The sequence below is a fragment of the Mycteria americana genome, chromosome 10 (genome assembly GCF_035582795.1).
Source record: "Mycteria americana isolate JAX WOST 10 ecotype Jacksonville Zoo and Gardens chromosome 10, USCA_MyAme_1.0, whole genome shotgun sequence".
Taxonomy (NCBI): domain Eukaryota; kingdom Metazoa; phylum Chordata; class Aves; order Ciconiiformes; family Ciconiidae; genus Mycteria; species Mycteria americana.
In genome coordinates, this window is record NC_134374.1 from 11,079,753 (window position 1) to 11,101,551 (window position 21,799).

At 43.5% G+C, this 21,799-nt stretch overlaps 1 protein-coding gene across 1 annotated transcript in view; it reads right to left on the reverse strand.

The window, feature by feature from the left end:
- Window positions 1-21,799, reverse strand: part of LOC142415088 (vascular endothelial growth factor receptor kdr-like) — a 144,436-nt gene that overhangs the window by 84,513 nt on the left and 38,124 nt on the right. The window contains exons 3-4 of the mRNA XM_075513086.1: window positions 17,741-17,952; window positions 3,747-3,874 (exon numbers count right to left, since the gene is read on the reverse strand). Coding sequence (XP_075369201.1) covers window positions 3,747-3,874; window positions 17,741-17,952 — 340 coding nt within the window. The remainder of the gene's footprint in view (window positions 1-3,746; window positions 3,875-17,740; window positions 17,953-21,799) is intronic.

Sequence of the window (21,799 nt, forward strand, 5' to 3'; positions counted from 1 at the left end):
TGTCCTAACTCACCTGACAGCAGTCATCTATAAGCTATGGTCTATGGCTAGTCATCAGATTCCCTCTATATCACAGAAAGGGATGAGACACTTTCAAAGCAGCCTGTTGATTTCCACTAGGCACAGAAGCAGCCTGGATGACTTAAGATGGTAAATCGTAGGATGGCAGAAATAAAGGGACTTAGTAACATGTTTTTTGTCCTAAATTCATAAATACTTGTAATATTCTGAGATTCTTGAAAAAAACCAGTATCTACAAGTTCTGCTCATGAAGAAGTGAGGGTACGAAAGGCAAATGTAGAAAATAAACTAGAGCAAAAATTCATTTAATAAGAATGAACCCTCCATATACCCTTGGACGGCACCAATGTCAAACAGGTTAGCTTTTGTTGGTGGGAATAATTAGTTTATTATTACTATTAACACACAGGGAAATCCTCTATTTGCTAGAGAAAATGCAATTTACTTTCCAATCATTTTGAAAATCCTGGATTATAATGTAGAAAAGAAATACGTGACATTAAATGCAGACAAACAGCTCAGGAGTCTGTAAAAGAGCAGATCACTGAAATTCGCCCATTTCAGCCTATTTCCAGGCAGGTGAATGGGAGCACAGGCTGTAGGTCTGACTTTTCCAGGACACAGGAAGGCTCTTTAGGACTGAGGATGGGCTGTAGGAGTGCTGAGATCACCTTTGGCTGAAAAATGAAGGGTTTGGGGAAACCTCATTGTGCCTACAGTTGCCACATGATAACTAACTTTACTTGCACAGTGCTCCTCCCTCCTTCTTAGCGTATACTGGCTTCTCAAAGATGAGGCAAGTTAATGTTTTCCTTTTCAGAGCTACCTTGTCTTAGCTTTTGGAGCTAACCAAGGGAAGAGCTGCACTATGGACTGCAAGTGGGAATTTCCCCAATGATGTAACAGTTTTGCTCTTATTCTTGTTGTTATGCAGCACGCAATTTATTCTTCTGTCTCCAAACAAACAGTAGTCTTGTATGGCAGTGCAGTTTAAATAGGAATCAGTTTTAATAATACTCTTGTTCCAAAGAAATTTCAGCTTCAGGCTTTGAGAGCTGATGCTCATACCTCTCATATGAATACACAATTGATCAAGTTGGCATTGTTTTAGGTCACTTGTTACTACATTTTCAGCACAGACCAAAGACAAAAGAACTATGACCGTGGGGCAGTGACTGGTGATGTTGCTGGGGGGAAGGAGGCACAAGACAGTTGCTTTCTTTTGGCACAGGAGTTCTCTTCTGACAGTAGTAGGAAACATGGATTTCACGTAAATACTTTTGAAGTAATCAAGCTGTGGCATCTCTGTTCAGAGCCATTAGGAAAATTCAGGAAAATTACAGAAAGAGATCTGAGACCCGAGGCTTAATCATGCTTTAACACCCATGAAGGTCAAAGCTGTAAGTGGCAAATGCACACTGAACCAGATCAGTGACTAAACAGATCTGACAAGACTGAAAATGCTTTTTTTGCCCAGAATTAAAATCATGTTAAGCAAAATTAAAAGTTTGAATTGTGTGTCTTAGCATGGGTTTATTAATATCAAAGATGATAGTAGCGTTAGCTGGGATCTGTTTAGTATTAGCAAGAGGTACCTTTTCCCATACATATTTAAAGGCCAGAGAGTGCAATGATTTTAAAGTATAATGGTAACATAAGGAACTTAATTTACGGTGGAAAAAAGTACATTTTCTACAAGAATAAAGCTGAACTTCATGGTTTGGCAGCTCTGCTCCCTGATGGCTAGGGGAAGGGGAAAGAAAAAATAACCCTACTCAGGGGGCCCTTTTCAACACTACACATATATTAAACGTCTTCATAAAGTATTCAAAAATATATTTAAACAATCAAACAAAAAGCGTCAATGCTGCTTGAAGGAAATCACAGTGGCTTTCCCCTCTTTGAAGTTCGTTGTCTATTGGAGATTAAATTTGGAAGAAGAGGATGTTCTAAATTTGTCTGATCGCCTTATTCACCTCTCCTCCCCCAGCCTCACCTCCACCCCTCTCCCGCCCCGCTTCCTCTTCGCACGGGAAGCCGCCACCTTGGCTCCACACGGCGCTATGAAATTCCCAGACAGGGCAAAACAAGCGGCGACTTTCCATAGATGGAGCCCGGGGCTGGCGGCTCCCGAAGCCAACACACGCCTCCCAAAGTGCATCCCCTTGAGTACTCACAGCTCACAGCCTCAGGAGAGTTCCTTTGGGGAGCGGCACTCAACACCTACATCCCTGCCCTGCAGCCCAGCTGCTCTCCCTTGAAGGGGAAAAATCTTTTTGGGGACAATTTTCTTTGCTATTCAAAAGGGAGATTTCAGTGGAGATTTCATTCCAGCAGCAGCTTGCAGCAAGGACTTCGGTTTGTGTTTGAAGAAATTACTGGGAGAGAATTTAGCTGGCAAGCAGGGAGAGCAGGGCTGCCTATAAATAAGGGAATAAATGTGGAGGTCTGCTTGGTCAAGGTTCCAAGGCCACATTTAGGCTCATGTGACTGTGCCGAAGTCAGCAGCAGTACTCCAGCAATGAATTTGGTTGAAGTAGGCTAAAATAAGATGGGGATGTTTCATTTTTATAGCCGAGGAGGAGAAGCTGATAACGCTTATCCAGGCTAAAGTGATAACCTGTAACTGGAGAGGAGCCTTGTTCCCCTCCTTTTAATCCCTACTGACAAAATTTAAAAATAGAGATCTGCTAAAGCAATAAGGCCAGTGCTGTCCCTCTGCACGTCTACTGGAAATTTGCCATTGGTCTCAGCAGGAGCTGGAGCACTGTCTCAGGCCTCCGTGATTTCATGTGCTGTCTCCCAGGAGAAGGAGACATCTAACAACTAAGACATCTAACTGCTAAGAGGAGCAGAGGTCCTCAGACCCCCCTACCACCATAGCATCAGCCCGTCTGCATGTGCTCCGCTATCACACCATATCCAGCAGAACAACCTCATCGCTCACAGCTCCTCCAGAGCAGGCTGTGGAGAAGGGGCAGAGGCAGAAGATGAGCTCTTGTTCCCATTAGGACAGCTCAAGCAGTCAGCCTAGCAGGGAAATGGAAAGGCACACAAGCTATTAGGTAAAAGGCAGGATTGGAGCCAGGAGACCTATGTTCTGTTCCTCACTCCGTGATAGGCTTCTCTGTAGAGCAATTCTAAAGCCCTTCAAATGAGTGACTAGATCTCCATCGACTGAGGAAGCCCCAGACCTTAAATTTCCATTTTTATTATACTAAATGGCCTTGGCCTTCACAGACCATTCTGTAACCTTGACATTCAGATGTAACTGCTGCTGAAGGGATGGATGCTGTAGCCATTTATTTCCCAGGCTGAACCTTGGTTTAAATTTATGAAATCAAGCAGAAACGGGCAAATGTTCTGAGGAGGTTCAAGGTATAAAAGAGATAAGCTTTCATGAGGATAGCTAATAGCCAGGTGTTATGCAAAGAATTTTGAAGAAAAACAGTGCCTTGTCATCTATCTTTGCCAAACTATGGAGGAACATCAAGCCACAAGACAAGAAAAATATGTGATAAACTCAGCCTAATCCCTGAAACACTGTTGTACAGTTCAATAGTAATACACTGCAAGAGCAGGGCTGTGCTTCTGGATTTTCAGTGTCTTTGCTATTTTTTTCTGAAACTTACCTAGCTTCATAGATTTTATTTTGTATTTTTACCCATTGTGTTAGCAGCCCAGACCTCTGAAATGGTTTGAGTTTCTCTGAAACAGTCACTTACCTGGGTAAGCTTAGGTTTGATATCTGGCGAGGTAACTCGGCAAGGGACAACAACCGTTTTCTTAGCATCTAAAATGTAGATTATTTCAGGATGTTCCGGGTGAATCTCCACAAATGGGTGTCTGTAGTCTGCAGGGAAAAGAACATTGATTTGCAAAACTGTTCTTTTATTGATCAATTACTAGGAGGGCACCACAATCTGAGCGGCTAACTGCCCATAGAAGGCTCACTGTCACATGTGACAAGACATCCATCCCGTTGCATCTTGCTTGTTTGCAAATGCCAGTGTCATCTAGGGATTATAGCCAATGACCAAGAATCAGACTCCTCCATTTCTAACCCTATTTTACCAGTTTGCAGTGTAATCTTGTAAAAACTCCTTTTCTTACCCATTCTCCATCTGTAAAAATGAAGTTAATAAATCAGTTTCACAGGTTTTCATGGCACTGGAGTTAGTTCTTTCCCCAGTGCTCTGAATTTCTTTCATAGGTGATATTATACCGTAGCACTCCTGTATTCCACAGCAGTTAAGTGTTACAATAGGCTTACAGCAGTTAAGGTAAATCTACTGAAAGAAAAAAGCTTCTTTCTGTAAATGAGAATCTCTAGAATACTGCAGAAAGCATGCAAAAAGGGAACGTAGCCCCACGATATTCAAAGCTGGGCAAGAATAATCTGTTTAACCTAACAGTGAAGTAACTTGGTCACACCCTTGGGGAACTGTGGGATTTTCTACAGATCTGCCACAATAAATCAGACCGGATATATATACACAATAGAAATAAATAAAAATCTGAGGTAGTTTAAGTTAATAAAGCTCCTGAGTCTCACTCACTGTTTTTTCATTGTCTGAATACAGTGATGGTCATCAGAAAATTAAAACAATGTTTGTGAAGTCCTAAAACCTTCAAGATTTTTCTAAAAAGCATTCTGTGACTTGATATTCTTACGGTATCAAGTTTCAAATACCATTCAGCTAATACAATACCAACTACACCCACAGTGTAGGCAGTCAACCACTTTTGGTTTGGTTTGGATTATACTGTTGACAGGAAAGGATATGCACCCTGTACAATAACCTCAACCTGCTTATCCCTGGCTTGGGACCTGCCTCCACACACTTAATTATATTTTGGAAATGGCTTCACCTAAAGCATGGGAAATAGCTGACATGAAAGGTTTGTGAACAATCTAGGTTGCAAAAACGTGCTTTAAAGTATTCTGACAGTACTTTAAAAAAGGATGTGCTATGAGGAAATTAAAATCAGTTTTCAAAAGAAGGCTTAACTGCTCCCAAATGAGCCAAATTGGTAATGAATGCAGTCGGCCAGGGCTGACACATCCATCGCTATGGATTGGTAGGAGGCTTTCAACAATGGCCAAACACTTTATGGCTTTGGAGAAGGGAAACACCTATAGTGTAGGCGACCTGTTCTCCGATGTTGTATAATGAGGAAAAGTGTCCTTCTTGATGAAGATCATTAATGTACTTCCTGAACTACCCTCGTATCCTCATATCACGTTTCCTCTCTAATTTCTGATGTAATATTAAGGGATTTTTGATCAGAGAAAAAAAGTCAATTACTTATTGCTTGGTAGATGTAGCCCCACTGTTCATCCAGAAATTGCTCAGAATGGCATGTCTCTGTGCAAAGACATGAAGAAGTCCACACACTACCAAACCAAGACGACAATGCTACTTCTCGATCTTGGGGAGCCCTCCTGCTCTCCACAGCCAAGAGGCCAGCGGGGGAGCTGGGCCAGGCGAGCGGAGCCAGTGGTAGCCCACCGAGGCAGAGGAGCAGCTGCTTCAGGTGGGCTGTGCTGGATGGCCAGCTACGGTTGCTGGGCAAAACCCCTATGGCTGCTGGGCAATACCCCCCTACGGCTGCTGGGCTGCGTAGGGCAAAACCCCTACGGCTGCTGGGCAAAAACCGGCTTTCCTGTCTTATGGCCCCTCTGTTTAGCATGCATTGGTCTGACTCTGCAGCATGGTGCAGGAGTATCTCCAGCAAAGGCTGCGTATACCCTCATCTCTGATCAGACACCTCTCAAACACAAAAATCAAAGCCACAGGCTGTGTTTAAGAGCCTGAACAGTGCAATCGTCTTGGTTTAGCACCAATGTGCCAGGCCAGCTGGCCCTGATCCTTTCACCTAAACGCACGCTCTCATTTTACATCTAAGGGTGTTGTGGCAGCTGTTCTGTGATTGAAGAAAGCCCCAGGTGAAGTGTGTTGGAGTAACACTATCTATTCATCCTGTTAATCCTTGTGTTACTGTATCAGGCCGCTCTCCCTCCTTCATCTGTTGGCAAAACTGGGAATGTTCTAAAATCTCTGTGAAAAGACGGCAAAATATTTCTCTAACTTTTCTAGCTAGTGAGGAAAAAAACCCTGTACATGGAGTTTTAAAAATTCCAAGTATCCCTTTCTGGGTGTTGGCCATTTTGGGTACTCTCAACAAAGTCTAAAATTGTGAAACCCTCCAGAATTTCTCCTTTCCCAGTACTCCATCCCTGGCAAACAGTCTTTTGCTTCAAATCTGTGGGGATCCATTTTTCAGTTTAAAACAAATGTTCACCCTTTGGCCCCTGGCAGGGAGCTGTGTATTCCATGCTGGAGGATCTGTAATTAAACAGTAGGTGAAGTGCTTATTTATGTTGAATTTTTCTGGGTGACAAGTGCTCTACATGTAAGTGATGTAACTATGCTTATGGGTGACCTGCAGAACAGTTTGAACATGGACTGTGAGATTTGGATTTGCTCTTCCATAGCTCCACTGACAAAGGAAAAGAGAGTTGGTTTATCTCACTTTGTCTTTATTTCCCCACGACTGGTAACTCATCTGGGAACGCGTCACTCATTTGGGGATATCAATGTTCATTTCCTGGCTAATGACAACAGTCGTTGCTTAAGGAATGTCATGGAAATACCTAAGTGCTGTCACTTGGAATTAATCTTCAAAGAATTAGCTCGGTGCAGAGCTGGAGTTCCTTCGCTTCACAACCCAAACCAGTTTCACTCACAAAAACATGAAGGGTGAAAGGCAGGGATTGAGACAGGAGAGCGGGACTGTTGCCTTTTGTATTTTTGATAGCTTCATTTTAGCTCTGAGAACTGGAAATAGGATTCTTAGTGGACAAAATGTACGATCACGATGAGAGCAAATGTTGGTTGGAGCTCCCTGTGTGTATCAGAAAGGTCACAGGTGTTATGATGATTTACAAAAGACACTTGGGTCACTGTGCAAGTACAAGAGATGTGTGATTAATGTGGGGAGCTCTGACAAGAAGCTGATCAGTAGCACTGAACACAAGGCAGTAAAACAGAAGATAAAGACCAGAAATCTGGATGATATCTATCATTTCTAGTAATGTCTTTTCATGTCAGCTTTTATTCCATACCATTGATTTATTCTGACTGGATTGGTCTATAAAAAAGCATGTACTTTGGAGTAAGGGCATTGCAAGAACCATGATGTGAGAGAGATTAATTTGAATTAAAGAACTAGACCTGTAATGTCCCAACACTTAGGAAGTTTCAGATACACATCTGAACTTTCTGGTTAGGCAGGCACTGGTTCTAAATCAAGCCTTGAGCTGAGAAACCTGATCTCTGGACCACAACTTTGTAGCTTGTTCCAATCTCTGAAACGAATAGAAAATATTTATACTCAATCCAGTGTTTTATGCACTTCCCAAACAGGTCTGCTAAAATCTTCTATTGAGTCACATTACGAAAATGTGTTTGGTGTTTGTCCCTGAGCATTAGTGCTGCCTAATACCTCTGCAGTCTTGCTCTCCAGCCAAACCATACTTGGAGGCATCAAATGTGATGATATTTTTATAGCCAATTTTAAAGCTTGTGCAAATGGTGAAAGGCCTTTCTACTTAAAAGACGACCCTGGATTATTAGAAGAAGATCCTTGTATTATTCGTTATAGGAAAAAGCAGAGAAAGTAGATTTTTGTGTATTTGCAACAAACACTGGGAGTGCAAAAAAGTGTCAAGGGAAGTGTATTCATATCTATTTCTAGTCCTATGGAGAAAAAGAGAGAACAACTAATATGCCACATGACAGGGGGACAGGACAAGAATATAGGCCAAGAGGAAACTTGCTGTGAAAAAAGTAGCTTCTTGATACACAAATCACAAATCTGGATCAAATTTTGACTAATTGTTTTGACTGAAAAGATGGGAACACTGAATTTGAAAATATTTGTGCCAGTATTTTTAGAGGGAATTTCAGAATAGCACTGTTTATTTAAAAAGTAACATAAATCAAAAGAAGGCAGCTAAGCAAAAGTTAAATAATTCTAAAATGTCAGAAAATATCCAATTATGTAATGATTGAAATATCTTAGTCAAACAGAATAAAATTTCTCAAAAATATTTCCTGTTCAGGGAAAAAAATAATTATTTAACCTCATTCTCCTCCATCATCTCTCCCTACCTCCAAGACTGACCTCTACCAAATGTTCAGATTCACAACAGACCTAAAAATAATCTACTTTTTTCAGCTGTAAATAGGACAGATACTCATCATGGTGGTACTAAACTACTGAAGAACACCTAAACGGGAAGCATGAATTTACAGTACATATAACAGAAGCTATATTTCATTCCCAATTGATTTTTAATAGCAGCCTGCACCTGAATTGCCATATGTCTAGCCAGTAGCTAGAATTACACTATCCCAGATCATAAGCTACAATCTGATTTGGAAGCCAAAATATATAAATCCACCTTTCTATCACCAGTATTTGAAATCTCGAGAGCGTTTTAAAATCACCGTGCAATTAACAACAGCAAAAGGCAGTTTCTGGGTTATAAAGATTGGGTTGGGAAAGGAGAGGATGGCTTGAGCTGCAATTGATTGTTAATCTCTAGCGGATGTCAGGTCTCATGGGCACTATTCTCACTCTGTTTTGAAAAAAAGAGAAAAAGGTTTTATATTTTATGGGTCCTTCGCTTTCCTGCAGTAAGTGAGGTTCCTAGAGCCCTGTGCAGTAAGCCGATGGCTATAATGTGTGCTATCTCAGGGCTTTATCCAGTTTATAACCTTAGCCTAAAGAGAGTTCTCTGTCTACCAAAGGCCTCCTTTCCTCCCTATTGCAATCGGCAATATTGGAGCTCTTAAACAGGGTGGGATACCTGTGTGAGTTAGTGGAGCAACTCCACAAGTGAAGGTGCTAATGTGGCAGCTACTTGCAGGGCTAAACTACTACAGTTTTGACATGAGAGCTTAAACATGAGGTTAGGGCTACACTTTGGCCATCGGTGGAAAGCGACCCTGGAATGAAAGGAAAAGGCAGTTGCAGGTGAAGGTCAAGCACTAACTAAATAACCCTGGGCATGTCAGTGAGGCCAGGGAGGCTTTTTTTTCTCCCTAACTGTGAAACTGTGCAAAAGAAAAAATAACATCATCAAGCACGAAAGAGTACCAGCACACGGAGCAACAGAGCAAACCTCCATGCGTCCTGCAGCCTGCTTGAGCTTCGCTCCAGCTGCCGTAAAAACCCACGTAAGCAGGAGCAAGCCGACCCCACTTGCATTGGGAAGGAGATGCTCTGAGCAAGAGCACTTTCCAGGCAGCTGGACTGTTCACTTAACAGATAAGCCAATATAAAGTGGCTCAGCTTTGGATCTTAACAGAATGACAACAAATAAATACTGAATAGGGAACTAATCAACTGCCAGCTGATACCTTTGTTATGGTTTGTGCGGACAAAAAACTGAATCCTTCATGAAACTCCTAAGTAGTTCCAACTGACTGTGGCATGGAAAAATGATCTGCTGGAACATCGGGAGTGTCGCTGCCAGCTTTACAAACATGTTCACCACCTTAAGTTAATCAGCAAACAGTTATCTCCTTGTAAAAAAGTCTCTCAGAGACAGAACTTCTTGAAACAAAAGGGACAGGGTCACTTTTCTTTAAAAATGATAACCTTAGCCTCAAGGAAGATCTCTAATTCCAGATGGTGTAAATCAATTGCACTCAACTGTTACAGTTTGGAGAGCTGTGGCATGGGAAATGCAGGTGTCATCCTCTCTGCAGTTACCAGCACTGAACTCCGAGGGAAAAAATTCTCAGCAGAGAAACACTTTATGAAATAGCATATTTCCCTGCAGCTTGGCACATCTGTTCCTCCTGAGTTGGGAAGGTAATATGCCCTATGAATCTTACCCATAAAGAAACACCCATCAATTCCCATAGGATAATTAAAAAGAATAATTTACCGTGGGCTGCAAAGCTCATTAAATGTGAAGAAAGACAAGAGCTGTAGCACATTAGGGACTTATCAGCTGCAACACCAGCTCCAAGGCGAGGGAAAGGCCCCTTCCCTTCGGTCTCAGACTGGCTGTCTAGCTCTCCAGGTCAGTGGAAGTTTGCAGGAAACTGCAGCCAGGCCAGGGTGTTACTGTTTACCCAGCACGGCTCAAGCGGGAACACAAACAGCAAAGCGAAGGAAGCAGGGGCAGCGGGACGGCGGAGGGGAAGGGGGCCTGCTGTCCAGGCACAGGGACAGAGCCAGGCACAGAAATCGAGCAAGCCGCACACAAAAGCAACTCAAAGGTCAAGTGCCTACAAGAACATTGTTTACCTTCAGGCAGTGAAGCCCTTCATGTTTAAACTCTCCTTCTGTCTAGGAGGAGATTAATTGCTGCTTGAGATGAGCTTAGGGAGGGTCCCTTTTAATTCAGTGGTGTAATAGCAATTGTCTGGGGAACGTGCAGTTCTCCCTTCAAGCCTCCGCAGTGGCAGCATGCAAACACAGATAGGCGACTCCTCCTCACGGTGACATCTGTTCTTTTGTTTAGTGTTATCTGTAATATAGGTGACTGTCTACCAGGAAGGGGGGGAGGTCTGTAATTATGTCATGCTCACTTGCCATTTGAATCCCACTCTCCAGAGGGCTCAGGGGCCCGTCCTGCCTGCTGATGAATCTGAGGGACTTAAAAGCCCTCAGCATTGCACCCCAGGAGCTCAGCACGTTGCAGACTCGGGCTCTCTCCTACAGCTCTTCAATGCTTTCAGCATTGTATCACCTGCCTGCGTGTTTGAAACATCCTCCTGAGACACACACACAGAATTTTGTACAGGATTTTGGGTGCTTTTCATTTCTGCTCAGGTTTCATACACCGTGACAGCAATTTGTCTCATGATATTTGTATCATATCTAAAGCTGTGGAGATAACATCACCTCTGCCTTCAGATACTATCCATCAGCCCACAGAGATGATAAGCACTAAATGGCCTTCGAGGACAGTCATCCACGGCCGTTCATGTCCGTGAAATTCCTGAACATTGTCATTTTGCTTCTCACTTTGTTCCTGCTAAAGATAATTCTCTCACCCTCGCTATTTATTTTCTTCATTCAGTCATACCTTAGCTGGGAAGCCTGGGCAGAGTTTCACAGGTTCCTTAAGTTCATGTTTTGACATAATCGCCATGAAGTTTGTCTTCATCAAGGTCAAAAACACTGGGAGGAGGTTTATAATCTGTTCTTTACGTTAACAGGATAATTAGCAGTTAAGTGACACTTCGGTCAGAGTATTTTGGAAAGCTTTACAAGGAAGTTGCCTGGTCTGCTGTATTCTTCCTGGTAACCCATCAAAGCTTCTTCTAGGTACAGGAGTAACTTCTATAAACTCACTTGTTTTGAAACTGGATCTTTGAAAGTAAAGGACTTCTCAGTTTGGCAGGCCAATGAAAAGAATTGGTGGTGGAATGTTTAGATTAAACAGAAAGCAGAATATTTTCTCTTCAGGCAAAACAAAAGTGGCTGCAAAACCCCCTGAAGCCATTCTGAATCAACATGAAGCATTCTGTTTTGGTCAAATGAAATACATTCTTCCCCTGGAGATTACTGTTAGAAACACAGGAATATTTGTAGAGAAAAATATTGCTTTAAAACGTGTTCCTTCAAAATTGTGGAAACAAAATGCTTCTCACTGCCAAACAAATAAAAGCCAACATGGAAAGATTTCTTTTTAAAAAACAAACAAGTCTCCACACTTTGGCTGGAATGATGTTTCAAGCACCAGAAGAATTCATAAATTCTGACTCCCCACAGCACTAGATTTTAGGCAGGCACAGACTTTGTAGAAAATATTCACCAGCTTTACCTGAAGTCCCACCATTAAGAACAGGTCTCCTACATTACCTGCTGCCAGCTGCAGACCTTGGGTAAGGCTCAGCAATTAGCTATTAGTGAGTGCATAAGAAAAGGGAAGGAAGAAGTGAGGGAAATGTGTGTGTGATTTTTGGCTGTCAGGCTTTCATTTAGAAATTCTTTATCAGTGAGAAGGAGGGGATCGTTACCTCTTCCTGCTGGGGTGTCAAGGGCTGTCACTGATGTAGTGCCGGGAACTTATGCTGCTCACTCAACATTGTATCTTACAAGGCTCCTCCACTTAAAAGTGACCCTTTGGATATGATTTGAAGATACTGAATGTCTTGATTCAGAATTGAAAACATCTTACTTTTCCCTTGCATCCAGCCCTTAATACTTGAGGAACAACAGAGAGGGTCCTGCACAGTGACATAGCCTATATTCCCATGTGATGTGGCCCTAAACACTGTGAACTAGGGTATGGTGCCAAACCCTTCCACCAGTCTGTGCGAGACAGCCAGCTTATCTGCTGGGCTCCACACTGAGCAGACAGAACAGCATTTGCCTATCTCAGCTTGCTGAGCGTCTGGCAGCAAGTGTTGCTGTCTCAGTGTCTCCAGCGTGAAAGAAAGAAATGCAGCTCCAACTCTGTTCTCACTGGTAATATCTTCTAGAAAGAAAGCCAAAGCCCAAGTCAGGGCTGTCACTCTGGCCCTGCATTTCTGCTTCTCACATTCAGATTATCTCTGTGAACAGCCAAGAGAATTAAGGAGGCAGAAATCAGCTTCAAAGAACATCAGAACCAAAATACGATCTCATGTGAGGGGTGCTTTCATGCACTTCCATCCTCTTTAGATTTCTCTTGGTGGGGAAGGGATGAAGAAGATGGGGCTTCACATCTCTGGGCTGTACCATTTGATAAAGAAGAGAATGTGGTTGATGTTACGCTCTACCCTGATGCAGTACTTGTACCACCTCTCCTCCTTGTTCTTTGCAATAGCAAGGGAGAGCTCATACCCTTCCTTGGGGATGCCTTGCTGCTGGAGCTGACAAGCAGTGAGATGCATGCTCTGACAGGACAAGCTGCTTGGATACATCCCCCATCCCCCTTTTTCCTTCAGAATGGCCTTAACAGGACTTGTGCTCCCATATAAAAGTCTGTCTTGCTTCAAATTTGATTTCCAGTTCTCGTCCTCTAGACTCCTGGCAGGACTGCACTATGGCTCAAGCCTGCAGTGCTGGTGCTTCACGGTGTCCATACGAACTTTAAAAGGAGCCAGAACTCAAATTCTCTGCAGGGTGTCTTCTAGTTACACTGTGTTTCTGCAAACATCAGTGCTGAAAACCAAATGTATGGAAACAAATTACTCCCTCAATCCTGCCATTTTGCTAACTCACAGTAACACTGAGATGGTGAAGCACCAGCAGCTCAATTACTCTGGGTGGGAAGACACTGTTAAAGTGTTCACCAATCTATGTGTTTGAAGAATGAACCACACTAGGCACAAACAGGAATTAGTGATTCTACCCCAGTATACTTGGACCCTTGTGCAGCAGCCAACCCTGATGCATGGGGCTCATACATAATTTTGTGCCAATTACAGTATCTTGGTCAGAGGAGGTGGGACTCGTGTTTCTGGAGTAGTTACTTGAGAACCAGCCCTATCATGGCCACAGTTATTTCAAGAAACAGAATAACAGCCCTGCTTTGGATAAAAGATAGTAGAGGATGTCTGTTGCTGGCCTGCTTGCCCCATGTCTGCGATGAGGAGATCGCCTCCTTTAGCCCTACAGTTCTAGCAAAGCAGTACTACTGGTGTGTGTGGACAGGAATCAAAGCACATCTTGGAAACTTGGATGAACTTTTCTAGACGCTATTTGGCAAGATGTGACCAGTTCCAGTTACCACAGTAATAATGTCAGACAAGTTGCTGATGGAGGGAAGCAAAACAGAATTGAGCTTATGCTCCTTCCTACTGATGCATTGACTGAGTGCTACAAAAAGGTGTAGCAAATCCCTTACTGCTACGTAGAGCGAAGGACTGCAAGGGGAAATCACTGCAAAGGCTGAGGCAGCGTTTCAGCTGGTACAGAGAGCTCTTCCAGCTGACGCCCTGAGGACTATCTTACTTTGAGACAGTTGCTTTGCTGACAGTAACAGTATTTCAAATAGCTGAGAGCTGCAAGTCCTGACTTCTGTCTAGGCTGGGGCCTGGGATAGCCCTTTGGGAAGGTGGAGTGAATCTTTACTTGATTTGTCTTTTTTTCCTCCTTCTCTAAGCCATGTTAAATTTTATATGTGCCCTAGGAAACATTGTAGAGAGAGTTCTCTATATTTTAACACAAAATAGACGGCCTGCCCTTTCCTTTGGCACAGGGATCCCAAAGGCTGAAATAAATATGTTCCTCACAGGGAAGTATCCATTTGGTTGGGAAGGGTAATTGCAGAAGATAGAAGCAAATGACATTGGCTAGCTGGCTTTGGCAGCATTTGCAGTGGAAATGCCGTCCACATGGGTCTTTCTGACGTGGGCTCCTACGTGGGCAGCTAGTTTGCAGTGAAGACTTGTCTTTACTGCTACTGGTCCAGAACTGGCTCAGCAGAGACAGCATATTCTGTAGACTGAGGGTGGGCTTCCCCCATGCACCCTGTTCTCTGACAGCAGCCACAAGAGAGTTGCTTGGCTGCTCTTCCCGTTCAGCACTGCAGCGCCGTGTTCGACCAGACGCTGCGTTTCGCTGCAGAGGTTATCCCTCAGAGTTGCAATGAAGCTAAACAATGCGGTTAAAAACCACCCAACTATTTCTGTTCCAGCCCTAAGCTACGTTGTATTTTCAACAAGGAGATGGGCAACAGGAGAAGGGGGTTGTCTTGCTTTTTAATTACGATCCTTGGGACTTGCAGCTGCAGTGGGAAGCAGAAAAGGCCTTGGGAACAATTATTCAGGATTAAGATCCCGAGTTGTCCCTCCCTCCAGACTGTCAGCACACAGCTGAGGCATGGCGGCTGACCCTGCCGCCTTTGCATCCCTTATGATCTGACTGATGTGCAGGGGTCATGGCCCAGTTACACCAGGGGGGAGAGCTGCTGAATGCCAGAATCTGACAGGGCTTAGAAACTCCACCAGGGAGGCTGTAAAAACAGAAGCAAGCACAGGAAATAATAGCCAATAAGCAGGGCTTCCGATACAATCATGTTCTCATTTCGGTGTCAAGCAGCAGGCCAGGAACGAAGGGAAAAAATACCATTCCCCTTCCTTTTTTGGCAATAATGGCTTGTAACCTCAGAGGAATCTCCAGCCTTCAGGGTCTGGCTCCACATTTTCTCACTCCACCTGGCTCAGTCTCATAAACACCCTGCTGAGCAATTGCTCTGTCCACAAAACGTCCAGAGAGATGTCTTTTGGAGCTCTCCCTTCTCTGGCACTCACAGGGAACTGTGAGTTTCTTCACTTGGAGACAACTGATGGGTTTCTCAGTGACAACCAGACACTGTCGGACCAATTTCCTTAAAAAGGCATGTTTAAATACTGAAGAAAATCATAGGTACATTCTGAATGCCTTGCTTAACTCCACAATTCGTAGAGCCCTCACTGAAGAACAGCTTTCTTGTCCCCAAAACAGCCTGCTGGCTTTCAACAAATATACACAGGAACTGAATGGGAAGAAGAAATGCCCCGAGGACAGCATCCATGCTGAGGTATAAATAGCTTCATCTCACTGGGGCCAAGCAGCTTCCTCAGACTGGCAGGCCAGATCCCAGCAGGCACTTGCAAGCTTATAGACTGAACTGCTGTGGCAGAGCTCTGCTTTGGGGTGGATGAGCAGCTGGCTCGCTAGGACATGGACCAGAGGGATCCCCGCCGACTTCCCTTTCTCACTGCTTCACCCACGGAGTGCATAGTACAACCTGGTTCATTTTCTACCCGCTTTTCCTTCAATAACTTTTAAAGCACAGGAGTAAGAGCTTTTAGAGCAGAGAGGGCATATGACACAATTAAATTGCATCTGAGAGAGGACAATCTTGGAGGGTGATTTAGAGAAAACAGCCATCCAGTGCTGTTTTTCAGGGGAACGTTGGCACAGCAGCTTCAGGCGAGCAAGAGGACATCCTGCGATTTTTTTAGATTAGCACTGTTCCAAGTGCATCACTGGCAAGCATTTCATAACTTGAGATATTTTCTTAAGGAAAATGCTCAGGCGGTCCCAAAAGATCCATAACATTTCCTGCACGTGCTCCTGCCATAGAGTAATGAAGGCCTGGGTAGCCAGCCAGGGCACTGAATCAGGATAGAGAATTGAGTTTTCAATGCACTGTTTCCTGAAGTGTAGGCATTCGGCTGGGTTAACAATATTAGACGTGGGGCATCTGAGCGGTGTGTAATGAGAAAAGGAAACAGGTCAGCACAAGAACTAGGGTGGATAAAGCAACCAGGGCTTAGAGTAACAGGGAAAAATTAAAAAAAAGGAAGTAGAAAGGGAGAAAAAAATGACTGCAGGAACTAACAAGTAACACCAAAAAGCTACTTTCCGATAAGAGGAAGACTTGCTGGGAAAGCAGGATAAGGGTAGAAAGGGACTATTTTCAACAGACATAAAGAGACAGGAAAATGTCATCCACATGAATCAAACAGGTGTGTTCACCTAGTAGTGCAGAAGTTGAATTTAGCTGCCTGGGTATATCCCAATCCCCTTGGGATGGAAGTCACGCCTTGTGATGGTTTCACCATCATCAGCAATACCATGAGACTATCAGAGCTGCCCAGCAAATACATGTGTTCTCTGTAAGTATAAGTTTGCTGAACTATTCAAATAATATCAGATGAACTCATTGCCTCTCTAGCATTTGTTTTAGTAAGAGGATTCAAAGAATCACATTTTAGCATTTACTAGAAAAATGAAATCAGTTCATTTTCATGAGTATTTGTGGGGAACTGAATAGTAAGCCTATTCAGCACCAGTGGAGTTCATGTCATCCCCTATTCAAGGCACTAAAAGGCAGCTCCTTTATCTGACTACTCACAGTCTCAGCTTGGAAGATCCAAGATGATTCAGTGGTTTAGTAATGCGTTTGTCAAGTAGATTTGAAAAGAATATCAGCATTTTTGGGGAATATTCTCCCAACAAAAATTCGTATTATTGAAATGGTCGTTCAGTATGTTATATTCACTTAATCACAGAGGACCACGCTCCTCTGAACTTTCTGCTTCCATTTATTATTGGATCTGAACTCAATGATTCTGACACATGGGGGAGAGGCAGCTCAAAGAGAACAAAAATGAGCAATGGGCCATTTTTTACAGTAAAATATGTATAATGCAGTCATCCGGCTTCGCTAAGCGTGTCTCACAGACGTGAAGGACAAAGCAGTATACAAATGTGTAGGAGAGAGAAGAATTACAAAGAATGTTGTCGGGGAGTTTCATGCCTGGGGAGGAAGGGAAAGAGAGAGGACTTGGGTATTCAGGATGAATCTTAGGAAAAGCACTGTGATAGCAAAACCCTTTAGGATAAAAGAATTCAGTCTTAAAAGGAAAAGAAAAGGAAAAGAGGTTTAAAGAAATCTGTGTATCAGTTATTTGGAACACAAAACTAGATGGGACAATCCAGTTTTCAAGTCCTGGAATTGAACAAGATAGGTAATTTCTGGTTCTCACATCTATGTCCCTGTGAATTCAGCTGGCATGAAAATCCAAATATATCCAGCCTCTTCAAAATGTCAAAGCTGGTGCTTGCTCCAGTGCTGGGCCAGTGGGGAGGTGGGATTTGTGAAAGCATCTGAATTGGCTTGCGTGCTCTACCTAGCACAGATCCCACACTTGAACACAGTTTATATTACCAAAAAGCCGTTAACAAAAAGACAAAGTTAAATTCTTACCTTTAACAAACACATAAATCTTGGCCATGAGATCCTCATTAGGTGGGGAGTCATCATGAATGCAGGTGAAGTAACCAGTGTCATTAGCTATGACTTTCTTGATGACAAGCATGCTGCAGCTTTGCCTTGTGTTATTGCGACAATTACTTATGTGCACCCGGGGGTCTTCCTTCTGGTCCCCCCTCAAAAGCCAGCTTACAGAAGGTGCTCCCCTGTCAACACAACACGCCAAAATTAGAGTCATGACTTCAGACAAAATTTGGGCTTCCTTCTGGCCAGCTGTTATTGATGTTCCCAGTGTTCCTACTCTTGTCATTTGGAAATGAATGATACAGGTTGCTGGGTGTTTGTGTTTCCACGCATGAGGAATTAAGGTGGATTACCCCACACCCTTCCCCAGAGCAGGGGAGATTCCTGAAATAGTCTGTGGGAACCATAGCAAGCTAGCTCCTGGAGGAAAGTTTAATTTTTATTTTAACAGACTTCCTGAACATGAGTTTGTTTTTATAACGCTATATTTTAGCCACTTCAAACATTAGAAAGCACCAGATAAAATTATATGTTTCTTCCAAGATGAGGACTTTGCATATTTTAACAGCTAAATTAACTATATTTTCTTATAACTAAGGCTGCATGGAGAGAGGAGAACATTTATGTAACTTCGCATCACCTTTCTTGCTTAATCAGCAGTGACTCAATCTTGATTTTTGTGAAGGGTCTGGAACTAATCAGATTACAAATCTTAGAATATCTGCTCAAGATACATTTTTTTTCAATTCACCTTGTCACAGCAGTCAGAACATAAAGCTAGCTGGGCAGATGATACACCACTTCACCCACCTGACCCGTTCGTTGTCTTATCTATGATCACAGCTAATGTCACATGCAATTCTGCATAGTTCACCAACAAAAACCAAGGCCTTTTTATAACCTGTCGCAGGACTCAGAGAGTCAGCTCGGGAACAGGCACTGGTTGCGCTAGTCCTGTTATGCTGGAAACATCAGGCCACACCACGGCAGCAGGAGCTCTTGGAGCTCTCTTCTGCTTGGGCTGCACTTTGAGGGCTCTGGTGATGTACTAGTACATGCTATACATGCTTATGAGATGAAGATTCTGGTCTTTTTGTAGCAGACTGGTTTTTGGTGGTCAGTGTGGAAACTGGTGGGGTATGGGGGTAATCGTCCGTGGATTTTTCTGGGGAAGAAGTTAATATTAGAGGGAGGCAGTTCTGTCTGTTGGTGTTTGCAGAGAGAGTCCACTCTTCAAAAGGAGAGGGGGTTGACTCACCCCTTCTCACTCAGTGAATTCCCATTGACCCAATGGCATTTGCTGAGCTGAGGAAGGAGTAAGAACCTCTGGATTTCCCCAACTGAGTGTTGCCAGGGAGAAATCCGGTCTAGACACATCGACTCAGTATAGAAATGCTAATACCAAATGTATCTAATAAGCAAGCTGTGTGAAGTTTCCAGTTAGCTAGTAACTCTAACTACTCTTTCTGTGCCAGTGGCTTTGTAGTGGTGCAATAGGTGCAATAAGGGAACACGTTTGCCAGCAAATTCAGTGACACTTAAACAAACATCCTCTTGGCCCCCGTTTCTGCCCGTCCTTTTGTCGCCTTCCTGAAGATGATGCGGACATGGGGCTGAACTCTTGAGGCTATTCCCAGCATGTAGCTGAACGAGAGCACTGGGAAAAGTGTGAATATCCTCTCTGGTGAACAGCCTCACCCTCATTTTTGGATGCACTGTTGACGTGGACAACCCCACCTCATCCGTCATACCAGCTTCCTGTACTTCAGAGCCATGAATTATTTTTTGACGCGGAGGTCCCTACCCAGTGCGCTTTCCCTGCCTTACTAACGTCCTTAATGACGTAATGACCACCTCTGTCAAGAAATGGGACTCCTGTTCCAGAATATGGAACAATGCCACTTCACATTCAGACACTCAACTCCCAGCATGTCACCATGTCCCTGCCCCTTTACCGTCACCCAGTCTGGTGTCCATCAGGGCTGGAAATCTGCAGCACTGGCTCTGCAGAGCAGGTCAGGGATTTCACACACCTGTGCTTCCTTACATGTGCCCACTTTTTCCTCCTGCATATTTTATGGTGGTGGAAGATGAAGACTTTGGCTATTGCTTTGGGATTTTCACACACCTGGCAGAGGGGAGTCGCAGCAGTAGCTTTGGCCAGGCTGCCAACAATCAGGAAATCCTGTCCAAGAACCTCAAATGAATGGAGTTTAAGGGAGAAGGGATGTTCACACAGAGTTACCGCACTCTTCAACAGCTACCTGCTCGGTCTGCTGTCTTGTGCTGTGCTCCACACAGCCCTAATGCCCCCTGGAAGTACGAAGGACTTCAAAGCTCCCTTTGGGCCAGTTCGGAGCTAATCTGTGAGTGTGCGGATGCTGGTGTGTCAGAGGAGGCAGGATGACAGACATCCGCAAAGGACCTGATACAGGGAATCTCGCACTCGATGTGCAGAAATCACACTTCTAGCTTCTATTCCCAGCTCTTGCGTGACCTGAGTCAAGGACCTGAAGTGCTCCAGACCTCTGTTCCCATGCTAGCACAGAAGCACGCTAACATACTTTTCTGTTTCTCAGACCTGTCGTGTGGATTTATTGCTTTGCATCCATAAAGCAATTTGGGACTGAAGTGCTAATAATTTCTTCATCTGTTTATTCATCTGGTGATAGGAGAAAAATAGGATGTTCCTACAGATTAAAAAGGCAGTGGATGGAGAACTGCTGAGAAGTATTGATTTAATTGGTCTGGAGCACTACACCAAACTCATGTCCACATAACGTGTTTTATGAAGCACTGCATCTAGATTTTAAAGGACTGTTTAAACTTTATTGCCATAATGCTTGCTGCTTGCCAAGCTAAAAATACCACTGTAAGGTTGTTTTGACCTCATAAGCCACACGGCTAGCTGGAGGTATTTGGAAAAAAACTGCCTTACACTCCAGAAGACATCACAAATTTACACAGTATGAGTCAATTTGTCTTTCACTATAACAATGAATTAAATAGACTAGGACAAAAATCAGAAGGGACATATGTGTCAGCATAAACTACAGCTTAGATTCACCTTCCCACTGCTTTTTCTTACTGTTTCCAGTAACTTCTGCTGCAAGAAACCATCCGTATAGTGGCTACCATCAAGGGGACTTTGCAAGAAGGTGTAAAAATAATGTGTGTGTGAGAGAGAAACTGTGACAGTCTGTATTACCTTAAGGCTTCTCCCCTGCAACGCTTTTGGAAGAAATTAAGAAACAACCGCTCACAGTAGCATGGCGTATAAATCACACTCAGAACAAGCAACACCTACGTACATCTCAGTCTGAGGCCTTTTGTGTGACCGAGCAAGCTAATGTATGTTTGACACAGCAGAAAGTGCTTTGACTCAATTTGTGTTTGCTCCTTAGTCTTGTGCCAGTCAGCTGTGACCAAATGCTATATTCCCCATTTCCAGAGGATCATCTCCCTGCGAACACACGTCATTACCAAAATTTTGCTTGTTTCTTGCATGGCTAGTTTTTACACATTGTGCCAAGAGCTGAAGAGCTGCCATAATTTACAATATCAGCAATCTGTTTTTTTATGAGTCCTGGTTATCTTTGATTTAAAGAATATGATATGTTTAAACAGGTCAGGTCTTTGAATGTACACATACTCACTGCTGTTTATTTAACTGTCATCTTATAGGCTAGATGCTATTTGAGGTTAGGAAGTTTAAGCTCATATATATATACATAAAGAGCTAATGACATGCCCTGGTGATCTTGTTTGTCATTTACTTATGGACAGGGAGCGAAAGAGTGATTTTAGCTGCAGAGGAGCTGAATCTGAACCTATTTTCAGATGAGGATTTTCCAGCCATGTCCTTAAGCATGGGACATCCCCCTCCCATAAGCTTTCCCGTGTGCTGACTCAGGATTTTGCTTGGGCCCCTTTACAACATAAAGAATCTGGCCAAGCTGAATGCTGACCTGAGACTTTCCTCCCTGCTCTATTACAGCCCATCAAATTCTCCTCCACGCAGAAATGCAT